Below are 25,753 nucleotides of genomic sequence, written 5' to 3'. Positions count from 1 at the left end.
AGCTAGAGGTTTGATACTCAACTCGAGTTGAGCTGTGTTTACTGAGTGCCTAAAGGCAGCACAGAAAACCATCTCCCGGATCCCCCCTTCCCCACTGATCCAAAAATGAATACTCCGAGCATCATATTAGCATGAATGTGGGCCTATATAAAAGCTATTTTAAAAAATTAATATATGTACAAGAACATATCTATTTTATTTTACTAAGTTTATACTAAATGTTTTGTGTTAAAAAGCTTCTTGTTGGCTCTTTAGTATAGCTTCGAAATCGGACTGAAGAAGAAGAATAGTGATTAAATAATTGTCACAATTAATATTACTAGTGACAAGATTCATATGTATCTCCACAGCTTGCAGTGACAACTTCTATGGTAAAGACTGTAGCCAACAGTGTAACTGTAACAGCTTTCATTCAAAACAAACAAACAAACTTGTGACAAAACAAATGGAACTTGTCTCTGTAACAAGGGATGGACTGGTCCAACATGTGATGATGATGTAGATGAGTGTACAAATACCAGTAGCTGCAATAGTCTGAAGAATGAAAAGTGTGTTAACACACCAGGAAGTTATTCATGTTCATGCCAAACTGGGTATTACAGACCAATTGCAACACAAGACTGCACAGGTAAGGATTATATATATATACCGGTACTTTAAACCAATGTTAAGTAGAAATACATGTATAGTGTTCAAATCTTGAAATCTTTACTATAAAAGCCAAACATAATAGAAATAGCAGGTTAGCAAGCTTTACAGAAAGACTTGTTACAGATGTTGATATACAGGGTGACCCAAAAGTAAGTTTACAGTTATTAAACTACCTTTCATATGGTGGAAGCTACTTGCTTAGTAATACCAATAAAAACATTCCTCAGAGTATAAATTATCAGTTTTAATGGTAAACATGATAGCTATGATAGCTACATTGTGATAAAATAGTTGATACTTGTTTATGTTGGTGTAACATTGTGAGAATGTGTTTTAATGTGTTATTGTCTTAGTATCTTTCATCAGTTCATGTGTCATTCTAGCTTAATAAAGCCTTGTTTTAGGTTTCTCTACAGTGTTACTTTAATTCTTATTACAATGTATTTAGTTAGAACAAGGCATGAAATGATGAAAGATACAATAGGTCAAATACTAGTATCTGTTGTAAATAATAGCAAGTAGTGTAGCAAGTAAATATCAACACTTGTAGCAGTAGTATGATTGATAAACAAATAGTAGTTTATGTAGTATAGTATATAAAAAAAACACTAGGCTGTAGTTTGGGGTGGTAAACCTGTAAACCTACTCTTGGGCCACCTTGTATATAGAAACTGAATAATTTTTTTTGCAATACTTTGGAAACCCAAACTTTTGTTCTAGTATGTAAGACTTTATAAAAATATAATACATTGCTCATTATTTAAATATGATTGTATAATGCAATCTGGCTTGGTTATTACTGTTGCAAGCCTATTCTATAAACTGACTCAAAGCATTGAATATAAAATTTTAATGATAAAGTTTACTAATTATTACACATTTAAGCATTTTTTAAAAAATATCTCTAATATAAAAAGTGAAGTTCACTAAAACAACTTAAATCTCCTCACTAAGTCATTGCAATGTGCTAAATTAGCCTTTCTGATTTCATGATTATCCATGTAAGCTGTCCATTTCACACACTAGAAAATGCATATTGTAATATATTTAGTTACTAAACCTTATTTTTTATATTAATACAATAGACATTCTTCTATTTTATAGGTCTGATATTCTGAAATAAATTTCCGTATCTCCACCTTAAATTTTACTAGTGGAGTTTTTGTAGCTGCCAGAGTGGATCTAGGTGGATGTGATGCCTTTAAAGATCAAGGCATTATTTATATATACTTCAAAGTGGCATGTATGAACTTAAGGAATGATTTTGGTAAGTAAACAAAGACAGATTATATACATTTAACCCACTAGCTACTAATGTGACCAAATGCCCCACTCGCTACTAATGCGCCCACCACAGCACACACACAGCATGACTTGTGTAGCTCTTGTTTTCCTGTGTGACGCGTGGTGTTATTTTGAGCTGGCTGGGTTTTTTAAAAAGTAGAAATATAGATTGTTTTGTTAAAAAAGCTGATATTTTTATGTCTTTCGCTTCAGTTTCTATGGGCCGTCAAAGTTTGGTGATTTTTTTTTTATTTTCCTTAGCTGTGCAGGCCATTTTCTCAATGACCTTTCAATTTTTAGACCCATTATCGCAAATAATACACTAAATACAGCTAATAATGAAGTTGAAATTGATAAAGACATTGATCATGAAATTTAGCTCTAAATTTAGACTTAGATCTAGTTCGATTCTGAGAGAGAGAGAGAGTGAAGTAAACATTAGATCTAGTCTAGATCTAATGTCAATGAATCTTCAACTTCTTTGACTGATATTTTGACCATTTTTTTTTATCACATGAAAATGTTTGATGAAATAGATCTAGTTGGGTCATGCTAGAAGTAAGGAACACATGCAGAGCCACATCAGCATGATGCCATGTTCAGGCAACTAAGGGCCTCACGCGCACCCAGTGTAAGTCAGTAAATACTCAAGACATATACAGATTTTATATGTATATAAGCATAATGTTTATTGTATAGGCCTACTAAATTCCTACTTATAAACATTACTGGTCTTTGGGTACATGTTAGAGGGTACCAGTAATAACAGATCTGATTGGGGTGTGGGGGTCCACCTGTCTTCAAAAAATCAGGCACTCAAACCTGTTGTTTTTATTGTTTTAATCTTGTAAAACCTAGTTATACCAAGTTATACATCATTTTAATGGCCATCCATTTCTCTCTTTTTTAGAAGTATTTTTTTTTTTTATTAATAGATGTTGTTTAATGTTTTTTTAAAATATATTTTTTAAAGTCAATCTCTAAATGTTTTATGTCAGTCACTAAATGTTTTAGGTCAGGCAGTTCATTTTAGTCTTAATTATTTTTTCTCCTATTTGATTTTTACTATAGTTATAGACACATAATAGGTTAAAAAGGGGAAATAATCTCAGCTCGTGCCATTAGCTCTTTTCTCTAACATCTAACTTAATGCTATGGCATTTAGTGCCTTATTCAAATTAAAAGAGAGAAAGAAAAACTGTAACATACCACAATTAGACCGTTATATGTTGGTCTACAATGTCTTTTAGTGATTTTTTTTTCACAAAAAGAGTTCTTTTTGAAAAGGGGAATTTTGAGAGCAAAGGTTAAAGAAAGGAGAAATTTTGAAGAGTCATTACTCATCATTGAGTATAAAAGCAAATCATCATACAAAAATAAATTTAGTCTTAACTCTACATTCTAATTACTTAACAGCTGTGTGCCATCGTTGAAATTCTGTCACATCTCAGAAATACCTACTATAAGCATCAGAAATCACATCGGATTGTTCAGGCATTTACTTACCTGTGATGATTTATTGCCAGCAACCTAAATTTAGACCTTGAGGTGACAAAAAGAATTGGAAAAACTCTCTAATTGTATTTGGGGAAAAAAAAAAACTGACCACTCCAACCAAAATGCTAGTGTACAAAGCCTGCATAGCCACTCTTCTATATATTAATGAGAGCTGGCCAACATACATTCATAAAGAGCATAGAAAAACAGTTTTTTTATCGTTTCATAAAGTTTGTTATTAAATAGAGCTAGAACAAAGATTCGATGAACATAACTTGCATTGACATACTAAAAAAAAATATGTAAACTTATCATTTTAAAATCAAATTATTTTCTTTTTAGAAGAAATCTTTAAATGATCAAATCTGAATATGTAATTGAAATGTACCTATTGTAACAAATCTCACTATTCAGGTTCTCTGCAACTGCACTTGACAACTCAGGTCTCCAAAAACTTAAATGTCCAACAAATCACAGCTAATACTGTACAATTGGCAACACATAACACTGACTGTACAATGTTCTGTCATGGACATCTGAACTGCTGTATCAAATCTGTACTGTTGTAGCAAGACCTCTGCTGGCTTCGCTGTACTTTGTTGAACTCTGTCGTAATGTACTGAATGGTAGATCGAGAATTTGTGACTGAGTCAACTCTGGTACCTTTGTTCTTCATATAGGGTCTCTAATGGCATTCTAGAACCGGATTCCGTTAATCACATGACTCTTGAGTGAGTCACATCTCTTGTGACTGGCCTGAGTTCGATTCAGAACACTGATCCTGCCCAAACCGCAATGTTTGACACTCTTCTCAGGTGACCGTCACAACTCATCCTGGTTGACCGCTCATCTAGCGCTGGCCTGGGGCATTTTGCATCGGCTGAAAACACACACACCACTACCCCCATCTTTGTCACCACCAGGATTATAACTCTATTTTTAAAAAAAATTTTTTTTCAGGGTTCAAGTGCACTTGGAGCTCTGGATGGAGTTATATTATTCAATGCAACTATTCCCACCTCTCCAGTATCTGGCTTAGCAGCTATTGGCACAGACAGCTATGGCTTGGCTCATTTTCATAATCTTGTATTAGATTCAGTGACAAGTGGCTTGAAAATTATGCAATGCTTGTAAAATAGTAACATAATTAGTATAGCTTAATTTATTTCTATCAAAGTCTCACTTTTAAATCTTTGTACAGTCACTGCCAAGCTCTACAATTTTTTTATGGAAATTGATTAGGTTTTATAAAATTCTAAATATTGACTGGTTAAAATTTTGAATACTTTTTTACAGCCCAACACAATTAAATAGCAATTGAGATCTCACCTACATCTGTTTGTAAAATGTTTTACATGTTTCGGATGTTCCTTCAGAGTTGAAGATAGTTTACTTCCTAGTCCAAACCTCCCGCAGGACGACGGGGGATGGGAGCGGGCAGGGTTTGAACCCTCGACCGTCGATAAATCCGAACGACAGTCCAGCACGCAAACCTCATGACCAGGCAGCCATCCTAACACCTAACTTAACTTAGGCCTGTAAGAATTAAAGCTAACATGAATGAATATCTGGGAGAGAAGTAATGTGACACATGAAAATTGTATGTTGATTTTCTTATGATGGTTTTGTCAATACTTTAAAAATATTTAACAATTTATTCTTATGAAATCTAATACAACTAGGTTTGGCTGTAGTTAGTTTTGTTAAAAGGTATTAAGAACATTCCATTCTGTATATATTAAACGTTTTTCTAATGTAATTGCATTCAGTGATTATCAATATTTAAACATATATACTAGTGTTTTGTAATCAGTGATTTTCATTTTCTGGTATCAGTTTGTTCCCATTTAGATTGCAATCTTTCCAAATGTGAAAACAAGGTGTCTGCATAATCTTTGAGGCCATTTTTAAAATCACTTAAATTTATTTATTTGTTTCTATTTAATAATTTGATTGCCGGGGAACAAAAGATTATTTGTGTTGTTTGTCTTTACTATTGGTGTCTTGTATCTCTTTTGTGATGGTAAAGTCACAAAATGTAGGAAACATCACTGTGTTTGGTCCAGTGTTCCTATATGCAAGTCTATTGTATTTTCTTTATTATTTTACAATTGTAAAAAAAATTAATAAAATTGTTGCACTGTTGATGTTTTCAAATTAACATTTTTATTTATTTATGCTTACATATCTGTTGTGTTTTAGTTAGTTCATAAATATAGATTCTTAAATTAAATTGTTTCTTTCCGCACTTATAAACTATGATCATCTGTAAGCCTATTTTTACTTTTTTTTTTAACTTTAATGTTCTACTTGGATATGTCACAGAAATCATTACATTTCTTTTTTTTGAAACCACTCTATGGAAGCATCTATTTTAATCATATTAACTTTGATCATAAACATTGGATAGCTGCCTGGTTGTAACGTAGCAGTATGCACGCTGGACTGTTGATCAGAGTTCTCAATGGTCCAGAGTTCATACTCTGCCCAATGACATCCTGGTCATCTTGCAGGAGGTTTGTACTTGGAATTTAGTTATCCTCAACTCTGCAGGTACAGCCAAAACATGTAAAGCAAACATTTCTTTTGTCTGGCACACAACTAGCACAAGCTTGGATGTATGACGAATACCAGAACAGTTTACTCTAAAGAAAAGTGTAAATATTTGAAATCCATAAATCTATATATGAAAGTCAAAACATGGACTCAAGTCTTCTGTGATTCTCCTATTTAAAGATAATTAAAAATTTTACCCAGTTTTTCATTACCTCTTCCTTGAAATAAGTGATCACTTTTTGCATTCAATGTCTTGACTAGAACTGCAATGGTCCTCTTTTCTAAATCATTTTTTTTTTATTTCTTCACTTAAAATTGTAAAATGTAATGCAACTTTTTATTCAACAAAACATTTTTCTTTTTCAAAAATACTGAATATCACACTAAGGCTTTTAGCCATTATGAGCCAATGCATGAATTAGATTGAGAATGGTAATGCCTTATGGCAATGGTGAGTGACTACAAATTGAAAGATGTCATAATGAACTTAATTAAAAGAACAATAAATAAAATATTATTTTTAATTACAATTTGACTAAGCCAAACGTAAAATACACTTAAAAGTAAATTCAGCTCAATGCCCATGTTAATATTTCGGAGAAAAAAATTCTGTTTCATTATGTTATTATTAGTGTATAATTGATTCTCTGTAATGAAGATAGTCCTGTTAAAGGGAAAGAATCAAACTAAGGATCTATAATAATAAGGCTTGTCTTCGAGTTCGAAGATTGATGAGGAATGCAGTATTTCCCAATGCTTCGCAGCACCAGCTGTGACCTACATATTTTGCCTCTTCCAGCACAGCATAACCATTGTCCATGTATAGAAGTTAACAAAATGCTTCTCATTCGTGCAGAAAGTTGTCTACAAAACATCATCATCATGTACCGGTTAACAAAATGCTTCTCATTCGTGATCAACGATGTCTACAAAACATCATCGTCATGTACTGGTACTGAACACGAATCCCTGTTAGTTCACACACACACACACACACACACATAAAATCTCAATGTGTTCGCAAAGTTTAACATATATTCTCATTTTCAATGTAGCCTTCACTAAGATGGATGCAAAAGACGAGCTTATCTGGGATATTAAATTAGTCATGGCCTATGGAAGCATATACGTTATTAGGTTAGCTCTTTTCTACGTTTCTTTTATCGACTCTGTTGCGGCTAGTAATGAGTTGGCTATTTATCTAAAATACTGTATTGCCCCTGATATATTAGGCTATCAATTAAGTCTAATATTTGATTTCAACACTGATGTGTAAGATGCAACTCAATTTTATTGACATGAAAACAACACTAACAGGAGACTGTAATACACACTTATAGGCCTAACATACTTGAGAAAAACACGTGAACACACTAATAAGGCTTGTCTTCGAGTCCGAAGATGATTGAGGAATGAAAGTATTTCCCGTGGCTGCGCAGCCCTTGCAGATAGCTGTGACCTACATACCCTGCCACACCCAGGGCAAGCATAACCATTGTCCGCAGGTGGTCGATTTAGATTTTCTTTTCGCCGTCTGCTTCTGTCCTCGACAGCAGATTTTCTTTTGGTCTCAAATGTGTATCCCGCGGCCTTTGTGAGTGACCCCCAGCTGTCTCGTTCTGTTCGATCAGTAGAAAAAGGGAGACTAAAAGAAAACAAACACATAACATGATAACATCTATAAATACACATATGCCCATGGATGCAAGATCGCCGGCTATAGCCGGCAAAATCGAAGTTTAAAAAAAAAGCTTGCCGGCAAACGCCAGTCCGACTGATTGCCGATTCAGTATCGGACTTTTTTTTTTTTTTTTCACATTCACGTTTTGTACTTTCAAACTAAAACTTAATAAGTTGAATTCAAAGAAAGACAGGAGGTTACAATTCTTAAGTTACAGCGCATGCGCTATTTCCGAACTTTCGCTTTGTATCAAAAACGTAAACAAAAGTTAGAAACAAATCCGTATGGCCCCGCCTGAGACGCCTAAGACTAAGTTAGATCTAGCAAGTAGATCTATTTATCTAGATCTAGATCTAATTCTAATAAGTTTGATCTGCCGGCATAAAAATTGAAACCAGACCTAAAGGCTAGATCTAGTCAAGATATAGATCTATTTCTACATTTTAAAATGATCTTAGAATTAGAAGTTGAACGTATTTACCCGAAAATGCGAAATTACCGTACCGGATCATCGCCGTATTAATAATGATAGTAACGATAGTTATAAAACTTATAGAGATCTATAATAATATAGATCTAGTCAATTCTAGTCTTGCCTTTTTTAAAATAAGTTTTTTATTATTAGATCTAGTCCTAGAATCTAGATTTAATTATATCCAGGCCCAGGGACTAGACCTAGCTAGTCAGGCTAGATCTAGATAATTGGAATAATTATCTAGAATCTTACAGTTACAATTTACCAGAGTCTAGATGTAGCCTGACTAGGTCTAGTCCCTGGGCAGAAGCAGCATAGATCAAAAGAAGATCGTATCTATTAGTATTATTTTATAATCTATTATCAGATATAATATTCTACTAGTAAAGTCTAGATCTAATTAAATCTAGATTCTAGATCTAATAATAAAAAAAACTTATTTAAAAAAGGCAAGACTCTAGTCTACATCTAGATTTAGATTTTAGATCTAGTAATCTAGATCTAGTAGATGATTCTAGCTAGGGCTAGTAGGGGCAGGGCTCACTTCTATGATCTAGCATTACTAGATTAGTGTATATAGATCTAACTAATCTAACTTCAAGATCTGAAACTAAATCTAGAGTATATAATTTGGATTTAGGTCTAGTCTATACCTAAATCTAGAGAAAATCTAATATCTAGTAGTAGCTCTAGTGACACTCTATTCCTAGACAAGTTAAAGTCTAGACTTAGACTCAGAGAATATTGTATGTCTAGATCTGTAATACTTAATTAACTTAATACTTACTAGTTTCTTTATTAGACCTAGATATAGATAGATGTAAATTGATGGATCTACTTTGTTACTATTATCATAGAGTTAAAATAACATCTTGACTAGATCTAGATATCTAATTAATCTAGTATAAAAATCAGTCTAAGACTAAGTACTCTAAGCTACTATTAGTTAGAAGATCCAGTTAACTAGTTCTATATTTGGTAAGATCTACTGACTACTCTGTAAGCCAATAAATATTTAGATCTATTAGATCTTTTATTTGAAATAGAGTTAACTTTTAACATAGGTGCTACAAAGTTTGATTTATACTAATATAGTAGTAGTAGGTAGGCCTATCTATGTGCATATTATATATAAAAAAAATGAAATGTTTAAACATACATGTAGATTATAGTAATTTAAGTAAAAGCATAGAATTTATAGTTTGTATTTAAAGACATATATATTTATATATATATAGCGATAAATGTTTTATTTATGTCGAGAAGTATAAGAGGCATCATGCTTGCAGGTTTTTTGGGATTGCCGACCCCCCCTTGCAGGCAAAACGGGGTTCTGTTGCTTGCATCCATGCATATGCCTATAAACGTAACAGCCTCCTTTATAACAATAATAATGTTATATTATTACAAGCAGGGGAGGACTGGCTATATGGACATTTGGGCAATGCCCGGTGGGTCGGTACTCAAATGGGCCTAAAGGATCTTATGAATGCCACTATGGCACGCATAAAATTGTTAAATGTTTTATATTCTCTTATATAAGGGGCTACATCTTTAACGGACTACAGTGTAATACTAATTTAATCTAAAACGTTTTCAAAAATAATGTATTAGTAATAGCCTACATCCGTAGACAGTGCTATTAGTAGGCTTCATCCAAAAGGGCCAACAAACATAGCGATTCAAAAGCCACTTATTAACATGCATGACTAGATTGACACATGAAGCGCATTTGACGTAATTAGCCTATCTTCCTGAAGACGTGTCTGTAATTTAAAAGATAAGATTATAATAAAACCACCACACACCATTCCCTGGCCACTGCCAACAAAAGGTAGATAAGGACGCCTAGCTGGCAATGGCGACCTGCGGATTTTACCCATAGACTATAATTTCTCTCACTGGTGACACTTCCACTGAAACTTCCAAGTTCAACTTACTCAGACTAGAGTTGAGAGTACTCAGACTCCTCTCATTCTGTGCACACTACACTTAGATCTAGAATCTAGAACTCTAAACTTATTAAATAATCTAGATCTACTCATCTAGTTATACTATTACTATACTATAAAATACTATAATCATAGTATAATCTAGATCTAGAACTAGAAGTTCAAGTTCTACACTACTACTCAGTACTAGTCTAGTAGTAGTGATAAGTAGTACTACTTGACTTACTACTAGACTAGTCTAGTTAGTAGCTACTGTCTAGAAGTTATTATTTACACTGTACAGTGACTCACGTAACAGTTATCAGTAAGTAATCAGTAACTCACTCAGTAACTGCCATTCAAACTTAAGTAAAGTTAGTCAAAACACTAAAATTTAAACAATCTCAGCTTCATAACTGACTTGAACTGTTGGAGTTGAAGTAAAATTGAGTTCTAAGTAATGCAATATAACTGTAACTAGATCTAGACTATCTATATAATATATATTATATGTAGATACTCCTAAGGATTGAAACCTAGCATACATATGTGATATTTCATTTAAAATAGTCTTCTCAAAGGTGCATCTCCACTCCTTAATTTACTTTTAAATTGCTATAAAATAAAAATCATTTTAAAAAAATCAAATTTGTTGTCAATGCTGAACCACCACCACTCATCCTTTAGTCTGTTGGGGCACTACACATGATCTGCTTTTTTTCTCCATTCCTTTTTTCTTTTTGTAACCATGACTAGAATCTCTTTTAACAACAGGCCTGTCCTTTCTTTGATGTCTGCCCTTCACTTTTTTTTGTCTGCCTATTGTTCTTTTTCCTTTCTTTTTTGTTATAAGTAGGATAGATGTTATATACTATAACTAGGATAGATGTTATATATTTTAAAAAACCAATCTGGGCATATATTGCACCAAGTCTTTTATTTCAGGAAACATTTCCATGGCTACCATCTACACTTGCTGATGTACTGGAAATAGTGGGTAAGACTCCTCTATTTTTTTAAAGCACACTAACACTAAGTAAATGGAATCTAAAAATTAAGTCTTCTGTACATATATTTAACACTAATTGATTTGTTTTCATTTCAGATGTTGAAACTGCTTGCTCTGATGAATTGACAAGAGAGAAATTTATTACACTAGTTGGGGCATTACCAGTAAGCTATTTGTTTTTATCAGAAGAAATCCATAAAGAACATTGTTTGACAGAATCAGTCATCGGATAAATGGGTGCATTTAGTTTCTATTTTTTTTAAAGTGTGTTTAAATCCTTATTCATTTTGGTCTTTGTTTCATTTCATTTTATTTCAGGCATGATAATAATCTGTGCTAGTTTTATTTTATTATAGATTTTTAAAGTGTGTGCCTTTTCATCTAATAAATGTTTTTTTTTTGTTTTTTTTTAAACAGCAGTATATGAGGAAAACAATATTTTAATTAATAGTAGTGTTGTATTTTCAAAAAAGTATTTTTATGTACTATTTCAGAACACTATTATAGCTGATTGCCTTTTAAAAGAAAGATTAGACCAAGACTCCTTAGAGTTGGTTGGTTTAGTCAGTTCTCAAGTTGGATATAATCAGAAATATGTGAAGACCGAAACTCGACTTTAGTAAGTTGTTGATTGGAATTAGGAATACAGTGGAACCTGCTTAAAGGCATACCTGGTATGCAACCCTGACCCCTCCAAATCCCTAACCTTCAAATGTTTAAACCAGAACACAACTTTAGTCAGTTGTAAATTATAAAAATATTAAGATGAGGTGATTAGCAATTATTAAAATATTAAGATGAGGTGATTAGCAAAGGTGCTGTGCTAGTTAGCAATAGAGCTGTTTAAAAATAATGGTTTCCAAATGTTATGCAATTAATTTGGTTCCAATTTTATTCTTCTTTCTATTATTTTTGTTTACAGGTTGTGAATCATAGCCTACAAATAGTTTTGAAATTCTATGCAAGCATGAGCTACTGTGTTATAATTATTATTTTTTTTTTTCAGTTACAAGCAGCAGAAGTTTAATTTGTTAAGAGAAGAAAGTGAAGGCTACTCAAAATTAATCACTAAATTAAATCCAGATTTCAATCTCAAGATTTCCTGGGAACAAGTGCTGCAGAATATTCAATCATTGATTGGTAACTCATTGATCCATTATGATGTAATAAAAACCAGTCAAATTAATTTTCAACTTTAAAATTCAAAAGGGCGTAAATTAGTAACTTAATTATCAACTTTTGTTTTCTTTATATTTTTTTAGGTTGTTTTGATCTTCATCCTAACCGCATGTTAGACGTTATCCTTGAAGCTTTTGAATGCCATCCTGAAGAATGCCTCTTCTATGTTCCACTCCTGCGCGCATACATTATAGACAAGTTGACTTTGTGCCATATTCTAGGATTTAAATTTCACTTCAGAGAGGTAATACTCTTTGTTCTGCTGTCTGAGCCATTGTTAGGATAAAAGTTTATGTGAAGAATTAAAGCTATCATCATGAAACATGTCAACATATTTGTGTTTTGTTTATCCTGACATTGTTTCATTTAAATTGTTCTATTTCTCAGTCTGCTGACTGGAGCACTCCCAAATCATTGTTCACATGTGCAGCACTTTTATTAAAGAATGAGCTGGTAGATCTAAATGACTTGTATTCTTATGTAAGTTGATTTTGGTAAATACTCTGAACTTGTACATCTACTGTATTTTCTTGCATATAGTTATTGTGGGTTATACAATTTTTACAAATGAATGGCAGCTGTGCCAGTGTAAAAAGGTACTGGGTTAACAAGAATTATTTTATTCATAAACAAAGAATAACGGAACCTATCAACATACTGGTGTGTCTTTATACAGTTTGCTGTGTTTTTGTTTACGTGTACATTGGAAAGCTTTATGAGCATCTCATTATAAACCTCAAGAAAACAAATAGTACCAATGATGGTACTTTATTTACCGGTAATTTAGTCACACTTTGCACATGTGGGGTATATAATGGTGTTGTTCGTACTATTTTGTTTCTACTTAATTTGTAATTTGTGCAGGTGACAATTATATGCAGGGTATAAAATGCATGAAAATATGCCACACAGCTTTCAAAAACATTCAACTTGTATTTTTATTTTTTTTTTACTTAAAGAAATCTTTTTCCAAATGCTTGTAGTTGTCATTCTTAACATTTTTATAATTTGTTTTTACGCTGTTGTTTATGGGCTAAATTTGGCTCTTCTGTATTGGATGTACTGGTAATATTATGGTTGTGAATTTGACAGTTATTACCAGCAGACTCTGAAATAATTCCATTTCACAACAAAGAAGTCTCAGATGCCAAAGCCTATGCTAAAAAGCTGAGTACTGTGATATTGGCTGATAAAAAAGAGGATGAAAAGAAAGAAGAAGAACAACAGATTATTGATTTGGTAAGGTCTAGCAGTAGTTAAAGCTATTAGTTCATTAGTATAAACATTTCAAAATTGTATGCCATTATTTCTACTTTCTATGTCTTTTAAATTGTGTGTTTTGTTTGTGTCACCATTTTATTTTAGATGGTGGTTGGGTGGGTTCATATTATAATGAGTTATATACTGTAGACATTATCAGGATGAATATTTGCACATTTATACAGCTCTCATAAATGAGGAAATAATACTTAATGTAGCAGACACAAATATGTTTAATGTATATGTATATAACAACACTACATAGGAAATTTGATACACAATCCAAGAATAATCAGTAATAATCCTTTATAGAAATACTTGACAAAAATAGTAATAACTTAAAAACGTACAAATGTCAACTGCTTTATAATAACTCTATAGTGACTGCTTGCAATAACTTTCTCAAGTGACTACCTTCAATGCCTGCCCCTTACTGACTGCTATCAAGTAACTACTTAGCTTAAGGTTAAAAGTGTTCACCTTCAGAAACCATGAATTGTGAATTAAACTGGTAATATCAAAATAGTGTATCTCTGTATGACACCAACTTTGAGGTGGTGACAGTTTGTATTTGAGCTTAGTAGTATAACAATGGTGTCACTGCTATTATGTGACGTTTGATTGTATATAGTAGTGTAAGTAAAGATGAATTTTGTACTACTTGATGTCACACAAGTCCACTCCAATTCATACAGAACAACACTTATTAAAATTCATCAAATAAGACCTTGGTTAGCTGACAAGATTTATTTACTATAAAATACAGAAACAGTTCACTGGCAATTCCTGCCATAAAGAATTACATATGATGCTTCATACATCCAATGAAATATTCTAAGTAAACAACTGGTATTAAACTATTGAATCAACTACATTAGACATCCTTACAGTTTAAGAACATGGCAATCACTGCCTCTACCCATGTGGTTAAAATTCTAGAACGAGATTTCTTGCCTACAATTCAACTGTGAATGCTTGTTTCCCACGTCAAACATTGTGAACATGAATATACCATTTACTTCGTGCTTCCCAACAAAATACATGTCACTAACTATCAAACAATGATGTGACAAAATGGTTAAATACACTTAGTAGATGTGGTGGCTGAGTGATAAAGCTCTTGGCTTCCTGGGTTTGAATCCTGATGAAGAGTGAGATTTTTTATCTCAGAATCTTTAGAGCACCTCTGAGGCCATCCAGCTCTGCCTGACATTAGTTGGGGAAAAGTAAAGGTGGTTGGTTGTTGTGCTGGCCACATGACACCCTTGTTAACAGTGGACCTGGCAACAAATGACCTTTACATCATCCACCCCATAGATTGTAAAGTCTGAAAGGTTAACTTCATCTTTACTAAAAACACATGCAGAATTAATGACAATGTTAAGTTTGTGCTTTAGAATAACAAAACATGTTTCTTTGTTTTGAAAGATTAAAGAATATATATTAATAAGAAGTGGTTAACAATATGACTTAAGTAAGTTTGGCTATCTTTTTGTTTTCAGAGAGAAAACAATCAAAAAATTGGTCTGTGTGAAGCTTTGCTAGAAATAGGAGCCTGGGAGAATGCTAGGGCCATCATTGACAGGCTGCCTGAAAACTTTGTTTTGGTTCATCCATCCATCTCCTATGCCCTTTGCTCATTAGTAAATAGAGTGATAGAACCTCTATATGAAAAGTAAGTTTACATTTCTAAATAGAACTAATATCAGTATGATGTTTTACTGACTTTTTTTTTTCATAAGAATTTTAAAAAACAACTAGTTTTATTATCGTAATTTCTTGTCTTTCAGGAACATAGGGTTAGCATCTGTGTTAGCCAAGTGGAGAGTTAAGAAAGTAGAATCCTGTGATTGTCCTCTAGCCTACACCTATCACCAGCTCTATCACTTAGCCATGCCAATGTTGTATTACCTGGTCCATATGCTTCTCGGGATCCTATTTTGATGGTGAAAATAATGAGATAGGCTAAAGCCTTCATGTCAAAGGTAAGCACTTTCAGGTTCCAAATATAATTTTGTGTTTTTGTAAATATGATTATCTTATTTTGCAATTAAAAAAAAATATTGTTCAACTAATTATTTTTTCATAAATATTTAAATGAATTACAATTAGAAGCGAGATCATATTCAATTAATATCCCTTAAGTAATCACCAGCACATAATTCTATTATATCTAAGACAAAGTATTAGAATTCCCATATACAAAATGGTATTACAAAATAAATTATGTTTAGAACTGAAATGAATAGTACAACATTCTGTTACAATGGGTTATTAAAAACTTTTAAATATAAAGATCATGAATAGATTAAATGAAAAATTACTTTTCAACACTTTTTAAACCAAGCTAACACTGAATACAGTTATAGCCTGAGTGTGTATTTTAAAACAGAGTGAACATAATTTTAAATGACAATTTCAGCATCACTCCGGTGGCATTGGTCCAGAGGATGAAATTGCTTACTATGGGTTTTTAAATGCTCTTGAAGAAGTCCTGCTACCATCTCTTTCCCTTCTTCTTCAATGGCTGAAGAATTGTGGACTCTACTAAAGCTCTATCCATATGAGATAAGGTGAGAAAGCTAATGTTGCTACATCTGTAATTATCTTATGATCATGGACACTTGTTTTTATCGAAGTGGGCGTCATCTTTTAGATTTTTGTGTGTGCCTCCCTTTAGCAATAACATTTTTCTTGTTGCCCTACCTAGAAAATGAGTTGCCCACTTAGAGGCTTAATGAAAGCAAAAAAAAACATCAACTTTCTTTTACCATTCAGATATCATCTCTATGGGACATGGAAAAATTAGAGTTTTTTCTTGTATCCAATACTTATGAGTACAAGAGCAGATTGTCTGGATAGAGCCAAATACATCATGAAGTAAGTCTAAAACTTGTGTCCTGAGATGTTTAGACAATTATTGCCCTTGCTTTCTCTTGTATTTAATCCTAACACTGCCATGAACTGCCTATAGTTTGTGTTTATAAATAGGATTCTCAATTAAATTGAGATACTTGATTCGAAAATTCATAAATCATAAAGTTAGGGTAGACATGTTTTTACACAATCTCCTTTTTTTTCTGTAGGCGTCTTTCTAAAGAGACGGTGAAACCCTCTGGTCGACAGTTAGGCAAGTTGAGTCATAGTAATCCTAGCATTGTATTTGAATATGTAGTATATGCATGTATATTTTTTTCTTACAATTTATTTGTCGCTGTGTAAGGATCATCATATCCATTGTAAAATATCTTTTAGATTTTTTGATTGAGTAAATGTTCTACAAATTTGTGATCACTATCTTTAGATTTTGAACCAGATCCAGCGGTATGATAACTTGATTGGTCCAGTAGTTGACTCCCTCAAGTACCTGACAACTATTTCTTATGACATGTTAACATCTATCCTTTAAAGTGGTCTGGATGTTCTTTAACTCTTCAAGTGTAATTTAATGTTGTAGTCATTTACTACATTAGTTTGAAAAGATTAATCTTAACAAAAATATCTTAAATCTGTATAAACCTTTTTGTCTCTTGAACAGGGCTTTCAATTGTTGCATTTAAATTTTTCCCCTAGATGTATTGAATTTCCTGATTTTTTTTTTTTTAAATTTATTTTACAGAGAAAAAAGTGTTGTTACAATAATGTTCTTTAAAATATTTTTCCCTATGATTATGACATGGGATAATCTCTAGTTTTCCATTTTATGAGTTTATTTATTCTGTTTGGTGAAAATAATGCATACATTCTATTTTAAAAATGTCAAACAATTAAACATGAATAATAGATAATACTTAATGATCCTTACATTAGAAACAGTTTGTATCATTGAAGCCATTGCTAATCCAGAGAAAGGATGAAAACATATAACATGAATATCTCACTCTGGCTCCAAAGTAATACATTTAGCTATTTTTAAATTGTCTTAATAGTTTTGTTCATTATAAATTAACATTCAATAACTTGTGTTCTCATAATATTAACCTCAAGAATAAACCTTAATGTTTAATGTTTTCATTCCAATGTCAGGTCTTGCCAACTTTGCTGGAGCTATTTGTCATAAATACCAAGTAGAGTTGACAGGTATCTTGCAGTATGTGGCCAATCAACTTAAAGCAGGCAAAAGGTAAAAACTAGTTTTAATGAAATATTTTTTGGAGCATCATCCCTAGCATCACTTGAATGTAAATTTGTAAAAGAATTATTGACACAACTATACATTGTATGCTATACATTGTATTTCTAGCATTGATCTACTGCTCTTGAGAGAGGTGGTGCAAAAAATGGCTGGGGTGGAAATCTCTGAAAAAGTCACAGATGATCAGTTGAAAGCAATGGCTGGTGGAGAGCTGGTCAGACAAGAGGTACAGTTCATCTCAAGTAATAGTGTCATTGAACACGCAGAATGTACAATCTTATTATACTCATGCATTTTGTGTACTTTACAGGGCAGCAACTTTTCTCAAATTCGGAACACAAAAAAATCTTCTACTCGCTTAAAAGACACATTGTTAGAGCACGACCTTGCCTATCTTTGTGCTTGTTGATGTCTCAGCAAAGAGACAGCACTGTATTTGCTGAAGATGTCAACAAACATTTAAAACTAGTTGGAAAACTCTATGATCAGGTAGGCAATGGCACACATTTTCATTAACTTCATCAAATGTGTTCATTTGTCTGTATATAATTCTTTTCCTATGTAAAATTATAGCTTTTATATAGTGCTACTTTCATGCTATGTAGCAGGCTCAGGGTGCTATGGTCCAATTTCATTTGTGGACCAGTGGGAGGGGATGGGGGTATCTGGGAGAAGGTTTTTCTATGCTGCCTTTAGTCTGGTTTTGAACCTCGAGCCCCCTTCATAGGTAGCCAGGCCAAGTTCAAGCGTACTTAGCCTCTTGACCATGCTTCCTTATTAATATTTTCCTTCACTTGTAATTATTTTGACATTGTAGCCAAGTAAAAAGAATTTTAAAAAAAGAGGGTGTCTGGGAGAAAGTTTTTGTGCTTCTTTTTTATTTGGGCGCTCAGCAAACACAACTCGATCACATGTCAATATAAAAATTTCCTGATGTACATTGAGATTCAAACTTATGCCCCTTGTTACATGTCCAAGCAGTTCATGCCACTCAACCTCACAGCCCATCTTAGTTGTTAGTGACAGTGGAAAATATGACAAGAAAGTTTCCTCTTCATGCAACTCAGTACAGAAGAGTTTGTGAAGAGATTACCTCCCATTGATGTCTTGTTATCAACCTACCATATCCCTCATTCAGCTGCCTTCTTTCTCTCCAAACTTCTCTATGCACATGCTATCAATGTAAGCTTCAAATTGAATTGTCTGCCCAGATTTAGTATAACAATATGTTTCTTAATTTTTTTCTTTGAAAAGCAAATAATTCTTTTCATCTTTAAATTGTTCTTATAATTATTCTTAAGTACTCCATTTTTAAGTTTGGCAGGGTAGTTGATTGATAAAGTGTTGAGCCTTTTGAATCAAAAGTCACAGATTGGGTCTTGGTGAAGCATTATGGTTTTTTACTCTAGATGGGTATGCAGCTACAGCTGGTGAAGTCAAGGTCATTGTGCTAAGCCACACTGCATCATCATTTACCCTGGAGTCTTTAACTTTCACTTTTTGTTTTAAAAAAAAAGTTTAATATACTAATGACTGTTGTGCAATACTTAAGAGAGTGAACCCAAGTTTCTACATCTCATTACAGGTCAAATATGATGAACTGAAAAAGTTGAAGGACAAAAAGAATCATAAGGTAGCTTTTAGTATATTGTTCAATCTTTTGTCTTTTTCTACTCATTTTCTTTTTACATAAAACATTTTTTTGTGTCTCTCATTGATTCTAGACCATTTGCTACATTAATGCTTACAAAGAGGTTATGGGACCAGTGGTTGAAGCCATCAAGCCAGTGTTTTCATCTAAAATTTGGGATGACCTGACGTAAGTCTTACATAGCAGCCCAGCTTGATTCAAGAATGAATGATTGATTCCCTTGTGTAACCCAATGAATGTTTCCTTGTTCCAGGCCACAGTTCTACATCACTTTCTGGTCACTGTCCATGTATGACTTGTATGTTCCTAAAGGTGCTTATGAGAAACAGATCTTCTGCAGGAAAATCAAATCAGTACAGTGGAAGCTAACAAAGACATGGTATGTAGACTAGATGTGATATAATGTTATTAATTCTGTATACTTCAAGAACATTAAACACATTTCACATTATCATTCCTTTATCATTCTAACCATTTGTGTTGGCAGCCAATAAAAGTTAGCCAGACATTTAAATTAATTGCCACCTCGTTTAAAAAATAAGTAAGTTCCCTTTTCAGACTGCAATCTGAAGGGCAGATGATGTAATTATCATCTGTTTCTATGGCCCACAGCCAGCACAACAACCAACCAAGTCCCAAAATTAAAAATCCCAGTATTCACATAGATTTGAAACAGGAACTCCTTGTTTGAAAGTCAAGCACTTTATCTCTCAGTCACCTTGTTTAGTCTGTTCTTGTTTGAAAGTCAAGCACTTTATCTCTCAGTCACCTTGTTTAGTCTGTCCTTGTTTGAAAGTCAAGCACTTTATCTCTCAGTCACCTTGTTTAGTCTGTCCTTGTGTGAAAGTCAAGCACTTTATCTCTCAGTCACCTTGTTTAGTCTGTCCTTGTGTGAAAGTCAAGCACTTTATCTCTCAGTCACCTTGTTTAGTCTGTCCTTGTTTGAAAGTCAAGCACTTTATCTCTCAGTCACCTTGTTTAGTCTGTCCTTGTTTGAAAGTCAAGCACTTTATCTCTCAGTCACCTTGTTTAGTCTGTCCTTGTTTGAAAGTCAAGCACTTTATCTCTCAGTCACCTTGTTTAGTCTGTCCTTGTTTGAAAGTCAAGCACTTTATCTCTCAGTCACCTTGTTTAGTCTGTCCTTGTTTGAAAGTCAAGCACTTTATCTCTCAGTCACCTTGTTTAGTCTGTCCTTGTTTGAAAGTCAAGCACTTTATCTCTCAGTCACCTTGTTTAGTCTGTCCTTGTTTAAAAGTCAAGCACTTTATCTCTCAGTCACCTTGTTTAGTCTGTCCTTGTTTGAAAGTCAAGCACTTTATCTCTCAGTCACCTTGTTTAGTCTGTCCTTGTTTGAAAGTCAAGCACTTTATCTCTCAGTCACCTTGTTTAGTCTGTCCTTGTTTGAAAGTCAAGCACTTTATCTCTCAGTCACCTTATTTAGTCTGTCCTTGTTTGAAAGTCAAGCATTCTATCTCTCAGTCACCTTGTTTAGTCTGTCCTTGTTTAAAAGTCAAGCACTCTATCTCTCAGTCACCTTGTTTAGTCTGTCCTTGTTTGAAAGTCAAGCACTTTATCTCTCAGTCACCTTGTTTAGTCTGTCCTTGTTTGAAAGTCAAGCACTTTATCTCTCAGTCACCTTGTTTAGTCTGTCCTTGTTTGAAAGTCAAGCACTTTATCTCTCAGTCACCTTGTTTAGTCTGTCCTTGTTTGAAAGTCAAGCACTTTATCTCTCAGTCACCTTGTTTAGTTTGTCCTTGTTTGAAAGTCAAGCGCTTTATCTCTCAGTCACCTTGTTTAGTCTGTCCTTGTTTGAAAGTCAAGCACTTTATCTCTGTCACCTTGTTTAGTCTGTTCTTGTTTGAAAGTCAAGCACTTTATCTCTCAGTCACCTTGTTTAGTCTGTCCTTGTTTGAAAGTCAAGCACTTTATCTCTCAGTCACCTTGTTTAGTCTGTCCTTGTTTGAAAGTCAAGAACTTTATCTCTGTCACGTTGTTTAGTTTGTCCTTGTTTGAAAGTCAAGCACTTTATCTCAGTCACCTTGTTTAGTCTGTCCTTGTTTGAAAGTCATGCACTTTATCTCTCAGTCACCTTGTTTAGTCTGTCCTTGTTTGAAAGTCAAGCACTTTATCTCTCAGTCACCTTGTTTAGTCTGTCCTTGATTGCTTGTCTTCTGTATAATTGTATGTTGAAAAGCAAAGCCACAACTATGATTTAAATAATAAAAAAAAAGAATTGTGATCTATTTAGACATCTATGGTCTATAGAAAACATGTTGATGTAATTGCCCAATTCCAATGCAAGTATTTTTGGACCGATCTTTTTGTAGTCAATGTATTCTATATGATGGCCTGGGATTTGATTCTGTATAATAGTTTCTTCAGAAATCAATAACAACCTGGTTATGATATTCAATTCTCGCAGCCTGTCAGCAAGAAACGTAAAGAGCAAGAAAGATGCAAGATCTTAACTGACAGATTGAAAGATGAAGCTAGGAGGCAGGTGGAGCATGTCCAGAGAGTGATGGAGAGACTAGAAGAGGAGAAACATTCTTGGTTTCCCACAGGTACTCACACATGCACACACACATATACATACATTGATACGTTTGTACCCATATCTGATCTTGTTCTAACTCTGGTTTCCCAGGGACTCTCAAGTCTGAGATGACCACCAATCTACTTCAGTATTGCTTGTTTCCACACTGTTGTTTCACTGCCAGTGATGCCATATACTGTGGTCATTTTATACAAGTTCTTCATAATTTAAAAACACCCAATTTTTCCACTCTTATTACTTATGATAGGGTAAGTATTGAGCACATTCTATCTACAATATTTGTAGTTGGAATTCATTCAAATTACAATATATTTATATATGTTTGCACCAGTATTTTAAATACATAAACTCCACCCCATACTGTTGTTTTAAGATATGTAGATGTCGGGTAATCATGCAAAAAACCTAACCTGTTCAATCCAGATTGATTTTTTTTTCTAATTTTAGATTTCTATAGAGCCTGAAACTTTTTGTAAATTGTTTTTGTCTTTTTTTTTTTGACTTTTCACACCCACTAAGTCTCAGCTCAAACTATAAAGTGTGAGATTTTAATGTCTTTGTTGCTGTTTCAACCCAGGATTCTTATATATTTATTTCTGAAGTGCTTTTCTTCAGGTCTTCAATGACATTACTTACACAGTGACTAGCTGTACTGATAATGAGGCTTGATGTTATGGCAGATTTCTGTGCAGTGCTTTAGAGACTGTCATGAGGTGGCACAGCAGTCCAGCTATCTATGAAAAGGTGAACAATCTTTCTCTCTGATAAGACATGCTAAGATGTGCTAACATTTTTCTAGGCCAGTTATTCACTTTATACTTTTTTTTTTTTACTTTCAGGAGTGCTTCAACTTTCCAGGTTTTCTAACAGTCTTCCGTAAAGGAACTGATATGAATAACAAAATGAACAGACTTGATTATGTTAATTACAGACATGTTTGTCATAAATGGCATTTTAGGCTAACTAAGGTGAAGACTTTAAAATCAAATGTCTTTGCGTTTAGGTTTAGGGTTAGAGTGTGAACTTTTGGGGACTGATACCCAGGGTTCCCGCGGCCTCCTGATTTTTCAGGAGCTCCTGGAAATCTCCTGAAATTGCAAAATATATGAAAAAGTCCTGGAAATCTCCTGAAATTATTAAAAATCTCCTGAAAAGTCATAAGAATCTCCTGAAAAATAGACAAAATTGTCTTTTTGGGTGTCATTCAATATGAAAATCGCCGATCCTATGGGCGATTAAGAGAAAAAAAAAACGGCGAATTCAAGCCTAAAACGGAAGTTTCAATACTTTGTTTACTTTAATAGGCACTGGCATATATAAACATAGATCTAAGTACCGGTATTCTAAGTCTAAGTCTGTCTCGATCTCAAAAGTGATTTTTTTAAAAACAAATCTAGATATATGTATAGAATTATAGATCTACATAGATTTGATAGATCTGGAATTAGAATGAAAATGCTAGATCTATTTTATCTAGATCTATCTAAATCTAGAAAGACTTGATATTAAAATTAAGACTAGACCGTAAATCTAGATTAGATTGATTAGATCTAATAATATAAATATCTATCATCTAGGCGCTAGCTAGTAGATATCATAATACTTTTATACTAGTCTACTAGATTACTAGAAAATTACTAGTAGTAGATCTAGATCTACTATCATGATTTATGATCAGTATGATCTAGATCTAGTCAATCTAGATCTAGTTTATAGTAGTTTAAATTAGTAGTTATCTTCTAGATCTAGTAGTAGTACTAGTTACTAATTCTAGTAGATCTCTAGTCAGATCTAGAGATAGATATATCTAGTCACTAGTCAATCTAGATAGAGACAGATATAGTGATATAGTCAGTTACAGACAGTATATAATAGTTATAGTTACTGAATATAGGGCCTTCTATTCTACTTTTACTGTACTTTTTAGGGTGGAGGCCTTAGACTTAGAGTATATATGGTATATATACCATATATATATAGAGAGAGTATAATGGTATAGTCTATAGTCTACTAGATTTTATTTCTAGAATTCTAGATCTAATAGAGATCTACTTAGATTCTGGAATCTCTCTCTTAGTTTTAGTTTTATTATAAATCTAGATTGTGAAGTAGATGGGGCTTAGAGTATAGTGTAATATGGTCTATATAGTATTTAAGCTGCTATATAAAATTAAACTATTCATAGTTTTACAATCAAATTCACTTCTAGCTTTATGATTCAGAGCTAGATTTTTATAGATTTAAAGACACCTATTGTTAATAAAAACAATCAATGCAAGAGATTTCCACTGAAATAGGAAACTGATAATGATAATGTGTTATACATTGCAATTTGTTTAATTTTAGAGATTTTAATTAATTCCTAATGTTGACTAATACAAGCAATATATAGAGAGAGTAGTGCAAATAGGCTTATTGGTTTACAAGTACTTTTTTTTACTCTTTAATCAGTTACTTTTGAATTCGCTAATTTGAAAAGGAAAAAAAAATTGTATACATGTATATGGTAATTCTTATATTTATTACTAAATATAGATATAGTTCGCATTTTTCCGCTCCTGAAATCGAATATTTTCTCCTGGAAAACTCCTGGAAATCTCCAGAAATCCTAATCTCAGAATGGTGAGGGAACCCTGGATACCCTTCCCTTCTTTTGTTAAACAGTCAGATCTGGTGGGGTAGCTATAAGAGCATTACTAATGTGAGGAGTATGATTAACTCTTTACCCCCCCCCCCCATACTAACCTTGATAGGAGTATGTGGCTGCCAATGGGTCTTCTCAAACCTGTTTTTTCTTATTTTTCTTTATATAGTAAGGATCCTCCATAGAAAAAAAAAACAGATTTCAAAAAGCTTATAGAAATTGCTCAATATATAAGCAGACATTATTCATCATGTTTAATAATACAGAATTGCCCCCCCCCTTTTTTTTTAAATATATATCTATAAATTTTAAAAAATATTTTGTGCATCAACAGTATAAAACCAGAGCAGACAAAGCCTGTGTCAGACAGAGCTCAGTGCCTCCATCTCTTATACCTTTAGTACAACCCCTGTGCTAGATCCAGAATCTAGGGTGCCCAAAACATGGATTTGCATTGGCTTTTCTAGTTAGACTGGTTAAATAGGCTAACTGTTACCTTTTTCTTTCTTTAGTCTGTGATCACATGTTTGGAGTCCAAGAACTACAGTCAGATGAGAAATTCTTTGATTGTTTTGACCAAAGTAAGTTCTTGATAAGTTCTTGCTTTCAGATAATGAAGATTCTGAGATTATTTTTGTATCAAATGATTATTATAGGTAATTGTTGATGGTGATGATAGGATGTCATCAAAAATTGAGAAGCTAACTATTAGAATTGAACCCAATTTAATAGTTTTGTAGATGTGTCTAGAATGAAAGATTCATTCAATAGTCTTAAAGACTAGTCTTCAACAAGGTCAAGCTAGTTTTATTTTCAGACAAGAAAATACCTGCTTGCATAAGTCTGTAAAAGAAAATAAAGACACAATTTCAGCAGCTAATAGTTTTTGAAGGTAAATGCTGCTTCAGGTGAAACAAAAAAATTGTTGGACTTGAACTTCTCTTTCAGGTCATTATTTGCTTGTATGTCAAAGCAACTGTTACTGTATGGGCTGAATCAAGTTTTGTTTGATACAGAAAAGATGTCCCTTTGTGGCCCAGTATCAAATTGTCTTCTCCTGTCAGATCTTGTACTGAGTATCTAATTGGTTTCTCCTGTCAGATCTTGTACTGAGTATCTAATTGGTTTCTCCTGTCAGATCTTGTACTGGAGACAGTTTGATCTGGTGAACTGTTTTCATTTAGTTCTCACTAATTATCTGCTGGTATTTTTTAAAAAATGATGACCATGTTCACATCATTGT

At 33.2% G+C, this 25,753-nt stretch overlaps 1 protein-coding gene and 1 long non-coding RNA gene across 2 annotated transcripts in view; one reads left to right on the top strand and one right to left on the bottom strand.

Moving 5' to 3' along the window:
* Positions 1 to 1,755: 1,755 nt before the first annotated feature.
* Positions 1,756 to 25,753, top strand: part of LOC106052026 (THO complex subunit 2-like) — a 27,795-nt gene continuing 3,797 nt past the window's right edge. The window contains 33 exon segments of the mRNA XM_056033960.1: positions 1,756 to 1,918; positions 11,021 to 11,072; positions 11,181 to 11,248; positions 11,579 to 11,703; positions 12,091 to 12,224; positions 12,347 to 12,507; positions 12,651 to 12,743; positions 13,356 to 13,502; positions 15,026 to 15,198; positions 15,314 to 15,432; positions 15,435 to 15,508; positions 15,946 to 16,039; positions 16,042 to 16,096; positions 16,302 to 16,403; positions 16,610 to 16,694; positions 16,828 to 16,919; positions 17,338 to 17,369; positions 17,372 to 17,416; positions 17,550 to 17,646; positions 17,767 to 17,884; positions 17,969 to 18,044; positions 18,047 to 18,147; positions 18,476 to 18,479; positions 18,701 to 18,840; positions 19,244 to 19,291; positions 19,383 to 19,477; positions 19,563 to 19,636; positions 19,639 to 19,688; positions 21,732 to 21,873; positions 21,957 to 22,114; positions 22,482 to 22,610; positions 22,706 to 22,834; positions 25,023 to 25,091. Coding sequence (XP_055889935.1) covers positions 1,910 to 1,918; positions 11,021 to 11,072; positions 11,181 to 11,248; positions 11,579 to 11,703; positions 12,091 to 12,224; positions 12,347 to 12,507; positions 12,651 to 12,743; positions 13,356 to 13,502; positions 15,026 to 15,198; positions 15,314 to 15,432; positions 15,435 to 15,508; positions 15,946 to 16,039; positions 16,042 to 16,096; positions 16,302 to 16,403; positions 16,610 to 16,694; positions 16,828 to 16,919; positions 17,338 to 17,369; positions 17,372 to 17,416; positions 17,550 to 17,646; positions 17,767 to 17,884; positions 17,969 to 18,044; positions 18,047 to 18,147; positions 18,476 to 18,479; positions 18,701 to 18,840; positions 19,244 to 19,291; positions 19,383 to 19,477; positions 19,563 to 19,636; positions 19,639 to 19,688; positions 21,732 to 21,873; positions 21,957 to 22,114; positions 22,482 to 22,610; positions 22,706 to 22,834; positions 25,023 to 25,091 — 3,090 coding nt within the window. The 5' untranslated portion in view covers positions 1,756 to 1,909.
* Positions 20,213 to 21,267, bottom strand: LOC129926667 (uncharacterized). Its single transcript, XR_008778381.1, has 3 exons — positions 21,099 to 21,267; positions 20,844 to 21,047; positions 20,213 to 20,741 (listed from the first exon to the last, which is right to left on the bottom strand). It is a non-coding gene; the product is annotated as an uncharacterized LOC129926667 (long non-coding RNA).

This window comes from Biomphalaria glabrata, chromosome 6, assembly GCF_947242115.1.
Source record: "Biomphalaria glabrata chromosome 6, xgBioGlab47.1, whole genome shotgun sequence".
NCBI classification, from domain to species: Eukaryota; Metazoa; Mollusca; class Gastropoda; family Planorbidae; genus Biomphalaria; species Biomphalaria glabrata.
Note: the sequence above shows the minus strand (reverse complement) of the source record. Positions and strands in the feature narration are given on the sequence as shown.